Raw genomic sequence first — 7,500 nt, 5'->3', positions numbered from 1 at the left:
GGTCCGTAGAGTTCAGTATGGGTCAGTAGAGTTCAGTTTGGGTCAGTAGAGTTCAGTTTGGGTCAGTAGAGTTCAGTTTGGGTCCGTATGGGTCAGTTTGGGTCAGTAGAGTTCAGTTTGGGTCCATAGAGTTCAGTATGGGTCAGTAGAGTTCAGTTTGGATCAGTAGAGTTCAGTTTGGGTCAGTAGAGTTCAGTTTGGGTCAGTAGAGTTCAGTATGGGTCAGTTAGGGTCAGTAGAGTTCAGTATGGGTCCGTAGAGTTCAGTTTGGGTCAGTAGAGTTCAGTTTGGGTCAGTTAGAGTTCAGTATGGGTCCGTAGAGTTCAGTTAGGGTCAGTAGAGTTCAGTTTGGGTCCGTAGAGTTCAGTTTGGGTCAGTAGAGTTCAGTATGAGTCAGTAGAGTTCAGTTTGGGTCAGTAGAGTTCAGTTTGGGTCCGTATGGGTCAGTTTGGATTAGTCGAGTCAGTTTGATCTGTCATGAACGTCAAACTTACTGATCAAATATTTGAAAAAATATAAAAAAACTGGACGACCAACAAACAAAATAATGAAATATCCCTTTAACTAGTCATGTTTGTTTGTGTGTTTGTGTCGTACCTGAGAACTGGTGCTGAAGTCTGGTTCTTTCTGTTCTCTTGGTTCTGCTTGTTCTCTACAGGTTCAGTCACTGAACGATACCACACACCTGGTCAGGGTCTTGAAGGTTTGTAGGACGTTCTTTGATCTTCTTTTTGACATTTATAAATACATGTGAGACTTTTTCATATTGATAACCATTTGTATGACGTTCTCTGATGTTATCAGTGACGTTCTTAATGACATTCTTTGATGTTATGAGTGAGGTTCTCTTAAGTTATAAGTGATGTTCTTTGATGTTATGAGTGAGGTTCTCTTAAGTTATAAGTGATGTTCTTTGATGTTATTAGCGACGTTCTTTGACTTTCTTACTGATGTTCTCTGATGTCATAAGTGACGTTCTCTGATATTCTTAATGCCGTTCTTTGATGTTGTAAGTGATGTTCTTTGACTTCCTTAATGGTGTTCTCTGATGTTATCAGTGACCTTCTTAATGACGTTCTTTGATGTTATTACTGATGTTCTTGTATGTTATTAGTGACATACTCTGTTATAAGTGATGTTCTTTGATGTTCTTAATGACGTTGTTTGATGTTATAAGTGATGTTCTTTGATGTTCTTAATGACGTTCTTTGATGTTATAAGTGATGTTCTTTGATGTTCTTAATGACGTTCTTTGATGTTATAAGTGATGTTCTTTGATGTTATAAGAGACATTCTTTGATGTTATTATTGAGTGCGTTTACATGGACTTGAGTGTCCCGATTTTGATCATATTCAGGATATAACGTTTACATGCTCACAGAGGTCATTTATATCCCTGGCTACATGATCAATAATAGTATCCCGGTTTCTTATTACTGCATCTTATTTGTGCACATGATGTTTCTTTTTCACAACACAACACCACGGACATTTAGAAATATAAAAGACATTAAAACAACGTGGCTTACACATAAAAAAATTAAATTATAACAAAAATTTCCCTTTAATTTAACACTTTATGAATCCAAAATAAACTAAAAGTCCCAAACAAACGTAATATGATCGATGAAAGTTCCGTTTAAATTGTCTTTTTAGTCCACAGAAAAAGAATAAAGACATCTGCCAACACGGCCGTTTGCTCCTCCAAAGCCAACACAGACCATCCAAAAAAAAATCAATCCAACAAATGATCACTGATATACCAGAATAAAAAAGAAGCAATCTCACCAGGACGCGTGCTGGATCGGGCCCTATTTATTGTACCTGTGTGCTCTGTATCAGGGTTTCTTAACCATGGCCCTTTGAAGGGCCGCGAGCGCCACCTGCAGGGCCGCGAGGGGATAATATGTTTGCATCTGTGGGCTGTAAGGGCCGTGATCGTTGGCCTGCAATATACTCTCCGACCACCAGAGGCAGTATCATCAGTTAGAAGTAGGCCTACATCACGAGAAGGAGAAGAATATTAACTTAACATCTATGGAGAAGTCTCAACTCTGCTAGGTGACGACCCTGAGGCCCCGTTTCCACGGAGACGCTGTGACAGAAACGCATCGAAACGACCGCACTCCGGATTCAAACTACAGACCGTCTACACGGCAGGTCTTGAATCTGGGCCTGAATCTGAATGGAAATGTAGTGGAGAGGTTCTTAAAATGAAAAAATAATGACAGCAACGGGAGCAGCGCGACACAAAACAGAACGCTCTTTTTAATTTCACCAAATCTACCGAACTACTTAGAGCACCTCATTTTATTGCTTTTATTGTTCTAAGTTTATATTGTGTTACTTATTTGACAAACATGCACTAAAACATGGTTTTATATGAGCAAAATTAATGAAATGATCTTAACTTGTGCAAGGTTTTATGCATAATTAGCCAATGTATAGGTTATATATTGATTTAAAAACATACAAATGAAGAACAGGATTCATTATTACAACATAGTGACACAAATAGCTATTAAATAAAAATGACCGCAAAAGTTAAATCAGAACCATTCACTCGATTGGGCCCCAGACGACCTCGCCCTGATATGTTGGGCCCCAAGGTCAAAAAGGTTAAGAAACCCTGCTCTATATTATAGCCCAGCTTCCATTATATGTTATGTTTTATAAGCGAAACATAAGTCATAACTCTCTCCAGAATAAAACGCTCTCGTTGGCGCCGTCACGTTTGTTTTACGTGTACGTCACTTGGCTGACTCAGGTGTTGGCAGCTGTCAGAAATCGGGGTAAGGCGTATACATGCCACAGTATCCTGTTTTCTTTTGGAGTTCTCCAGGTAGCAAAATCAGTTTCTCAAAACCGGGATATGATGTTTACATGCACAAATACCAAAATGGGATACTTAAAACCCCAATAAAAACCGGGATACTCAAGTCCATGTAAACGCACTGTGACATTCTTTGATGTTATTAGTGATGTTTTTAATAACATTTTATATTATACGTGACATTCTTTGATGTTCTTAAGGATCTTCTTTGGGTTGATTTAGGGTCAGGGTTATCACGTCACCCTAACCCTCAAGTTTTAAAGACTTTAGTTTTTCCAAAGCTACAAGATTGTGAAATCTGACGTCAGTCTTTTGTTTCTGTTTCAGGTGCAGAAAATGTGGAACTGGAGGATACCTGCTGACTTCCATATCAAGCCGCAAGTTCGTTTCCTGCGATACCGATTCCAGTGTACCAGGAAATCAGACTCCTCCCACTAGTTCTAGATCCCACCCCCTGATGTTGTTTTATGTATTTAAGAGTTTTGTTTATTTTTTGTTTTTTGTAGAATTGCTGACATTTTGTTTGAACTTTCAGTGGTTCTGTTTCGACTTGATGACATCATACAGGATGTGGCATCATCTTCTCTGTCAGGATGTAAAATGGGAGTTTTAACTTCCACATTAAAATGATTTTATTTGGAACATCAAACTGACATGTCTGAGCTCCTCCCTCTCTCTCTCTAAACCTCAGCCCAGACATCCTCCAGAAGAAACTCATTTAGGCCACCTCATCCTTTTGGTCACTATCCAAAGCTCATGACCAGGTGAGGGTGGAATGAAGATTGACTGAGATTTAAGCAAAGATTTCAAATGTATAAATTCAGATTTAACCATTATTGCCTTACCACTGACTCACCGCTTCTCTTATCACACTAATTAAGTTCAGCTAGGAGAGAGAATGGAAACATGATACAAGATCATTTGAATATTTCTTTAACAGTGACATTGAGCTGAGAGCCTGTCAATAACTCCACTCTCCGTGTGTGTGTGTGTGTGTGTGTGTGTGTGTGTGTGTGTGAGTATTAGCATTTTCATGACAAAAACAACTGATAAACTGTTTATTATTTATCGTATCCATGGAAACAGGGGTATCACTCATTCATAGTAAACTTTTCAAAAAATAGTTTCTTCTTTAGATACAATTAAAACTTCAAAACAAAGACAAACCAATCAGCATGCAGGACACAGAACAGCTGTGTCACATGATCCAATGACCTCACAGCTGTTTGTTACGGATGTGACCCCAGTTCTTCGAAAACACAAACAGGAAAACAGAAAAAAAAAACACAAGCTAAAATAAAAGAGTAGAAGAAGAAAAAATAACAAGAATAAAAGAGTAGAGGAAGAAACAAAGACTGGAATAAAAGAGTAGAAGAAGAAGGGATCAAAAACTTCTGCATAATATCACCTGACTTTTCATCTACTGTTTGATTGACAGCTGCTCCTTTATCTTAGTCTATTGCTGTTGCTGTCCTGTTGCTATGGTAACTCATAAAGCCCAAGCCATGACCTTCCCACTCTTGGGGATGTCAGAGGTCAGAGTCCATGTGGGCGTGGCTAAGCAGGTCAAACGTTGGCTCCTCAGTTGGCAGGTCAGAGCTTAGAAAAGGCTCCGTCTCCAGCTCCAGCAAGGAGGGCAGATCAGCCCCTCCCTCCCCCAAGCTGATTGGTTCAGTCATCAGGACCGGTGGGGCTGTGTACTGCACCAGTTGCTTCCCTGGACCAATCAGAAAGAAGGATCCATGAGGGTATCCATGACAACAGCTATATGTATTGGTTCCTGCATCCTCTCAAAGAGGGAGGGTGTTACCTGTGTGGTTGGTGTGGCCTGTATCACTTCCTTTAGGGGTGTCCTCGGACAATAGCTAACAGGAAGCAGTGACATCACAGAAGGTTATGACATCATAAAGAAGCTAACACGCAATATTTATACTATATATATATTATACACATTTACTGACAGCGGAATTAACATGGACCTGTACACACCTGAGTATACCTGTACACAGCTGTACATGCCTGAGTATACCTGTACACACCTGTTCACACCTGAGTATTCCTGTTCACACCTGTTCACACCTGAGTAAACCTGTACACACCTGTAAACAGCTGTTCAAACCTGAGTATACCTGTTCACACCTGAGTATACCTGTACAGAGTTGTTCACGCCTGAGTATTCCTGTACACACCTGTTCACACCTGAGTATTCCTGTACACACACCTGTTCACGCCTGAGTATACCTGTTCACACCTGAGTATACCTGTACACACCTGTTCACGCCTGAGTATTCCTGTACACACCCGAGTATACCTGTTCACACCTGAGTATACCTGTACACAGCTGTTCACACCTGAGTATTCCTGTACACACCTGTTCACACCTGAGTATACCTGTACACACCTGAGTATTCCTGTACACACACCTGTTCACGCCTGAGTATACCTGTTCACACCTGAGTATACCTGTTCACGCCTGAGTATACCTGTACACACCTGTTCACACCTGAGTATTCCTGTACACACCTGAGTATTCCTGTACACACACCTGTTCACGCCTGAGTATACCTGTACACACCTGAGTATACCTGTTCACGCCTGAGTATACCTGTACACACCTGTTCACACCTGAGTATTCCTGTACACACCTGAGTATACCTGTACACAGCTGTTCACACCTGAGTATACCTGTTCACACCTGAGTATTCCTGTACACACCTGTTCACACCTGAGTATTCCTGTACACACACCTGTTCACGCCTGAGTATACCTGTTCACACCTGAGTATACCTGTACACAGCTGTTCACACCTGAGTATTCCTGTACACACCTGTTCACACCTGAGTATACCTGTACACACCTGAGTATTCCTGTACACACACCTGTTCACGCCTGAGTATACCTGTTCACACCTGAGTATACCTGTTCACGCCTGAGTATACCTGTACACACCTGTTCACACCTGAGTATACCTGTACACACCTGAGTATTCCTGTACACACACCTGTTCACGCCTGAGTATACCTGTACACACCTGAGTATACCTGTTCACGCCTGAGTATACCTGTACACACCTGTTCACACCTGAGTATTCCTGTACACACCTGAGTATACCTGTACACAGCTGTTCACACCTGAGTATACCTGTTCACACCTGAGTATACCTGTTCACACCTGTTCACGCCTGAGTATACCTGTTCACGCCTGAGTATTCCTGTACACACCCGAGTATACCTGTTCACACCTGAGTATACCTGTACACACCTGTTCACGCCTGAGTATTCCTGTACACACCTGAGTATACCTGTACACACTTGTTCACGCCTGAGTATACCTGTACACACCTGTTCACGCCTGAGTATTCCTGTACACACCTGAGTATACCTGTACACACCTGTTCACACCTGATTATACCTGTACACAGCTGTTCACACCTGATTATACCTGTACACAGCTGTTCACACCTGATTATACCTGTACACACCTGTTCACACCTGATTATACCTGTACACAGCTGTTCACACCTGAGTATACCTGTACACAGCTGTTCACACCTGATTATACCTGTACACACCTGTTCACACCTGAGTATACCTGTACACAGCTGTTCACACCTGAGTATACCTGTACACAGCTGTTCACACCTGAGTATACCTGTACACAGCTGTTCACACCTGAGTATACCTGTACACAGCTGTTCACACCTGATTATACCTGTACACAGCTGTTCACACCTGATTATACCTGTACACAGCTGTTCACACCTGATTATACCTGTACACAGCTGTTCACACCTGATTATACCTGTACACACCTGTTCACACCTGAGTATACCTGTACACACCTGTTCACACCTGAGTATACCTGTACACACCTGTTCACACCTGATTATACCTGTACACACCTGTTCACACCTGATTATACCTGTACACACCTGTTCACACCTGATTATACCTGTACACACCTGTTCACACCTGATTATACCTGTACACACCTGTTCACACCTGATTATACCTGTACACACCTGTTCACACCTGAGTATACCTGTACACACCTGTTCACACCTGATTATACCTGTACACACCTGTTCACACCTGAGTATACCTGTACACACCTGTTCACACCTGAGTATACCTGTACACACCTGTTCACACCTGATTATACCTGTACACACCTGTTCACACCTGATTATACCTGTACACACCTGTTCACACCTGATTATACCTGTACACACCTGTTCACACCTGATTATACCTGTACACAGCTGTTCACACCTGAGTATACCTGTACACACACCTGTTCACACCTGAGTATAACTATCCTATAAAACAGTTTGATGAAAACATGTTGGGCTGTGAATATCTGGAAACACAATCAAAGACTAAAGTGTAAATGTTGAACTCACAGTGTCCAAACAGTCCAGGTCGAAGTCTCCGGGCGGACAGGTAGAACTGAAGAACTAACACACCACATGTGATGTCAGCATGTTCTATGAAAACTATAATAACTTACACATGTTCTACATATGTTTCTATAAATGATAAATGTGTAAACACACTGACCTCCATGAGTGGAGACGTGTCGAAACTGAAGCTTTGAGTGTTCAGGACGCTCTGCAGGTTCTCAAGACTGTTATCAATACTGTCCACATGTTCTGACAGCTCTGACCT

General features: G+C 41.6%; 2 protein-coding genes across 2 annotated transcripts in view; one reads left to right on the top strand and one right to left on the bottom strand.

Moving 5' to 3' along the window:
- LOC306839924 (uncharacterized protein) overlaps positions 1-3,470 on the top strand; it is a 21,283-nt gene extending 17,813 nt beyond the window's left edge. The window contains exons 23-24 of the mRNA XM_079368875.1: positions 659-703; positions 3,161-3,470. Of these exons, the coding sequence (XP_079225001.1) occupies positions 659-703; positions 3,161-3,195 (80 nt within the window). The 3' untranslated portion in view covers positions 3,196-3,470. The remainder of the gene's footprint in view (positions 1-658; positions 704-3,160) is intronic.
- Positions 3,471-3,877: 407 nt separating this feature from the next.
- LOC306839930 (heat shock factor protein 1-like) lies at positions 3,878-7,494 on the bottom strand. The gene is made up of 4 exons (XM_079368884.1): positions 7,393-7,494; positions 7,236-7,289; positions 4,644-4,698; positions 3,878-4,550 (listed from the first exon to the last, which is right to left on the bottom strand). Exons 1-4 carry the CDS (start codon positions 7,396-7,398, stop codon positions 4,363-4,365), a joined length of 303 nt encoding a protein of 100 aa, XP_079225010.1. The 5' UTR covers positions 7,399-7,494; the 3' UTR covers positions 3,878-4,362.
- Positions 7,495-7,500: the final 6 nt, after the last annotated feature.

Source organism: Symphodus melops, assembly GCF_947650265.1.
Source record: "Symphodus melops genome assembly, chromosome: 18".
Lineage (NCBI taxonomy): Eukaryota > Metazoa > Chordata > Actinopteri > Labriformes > Labridae > Symphodus > Symphodus melops.
This window is presented reverse-complemented; position numbering and strand designations above follow the sequence as displayed.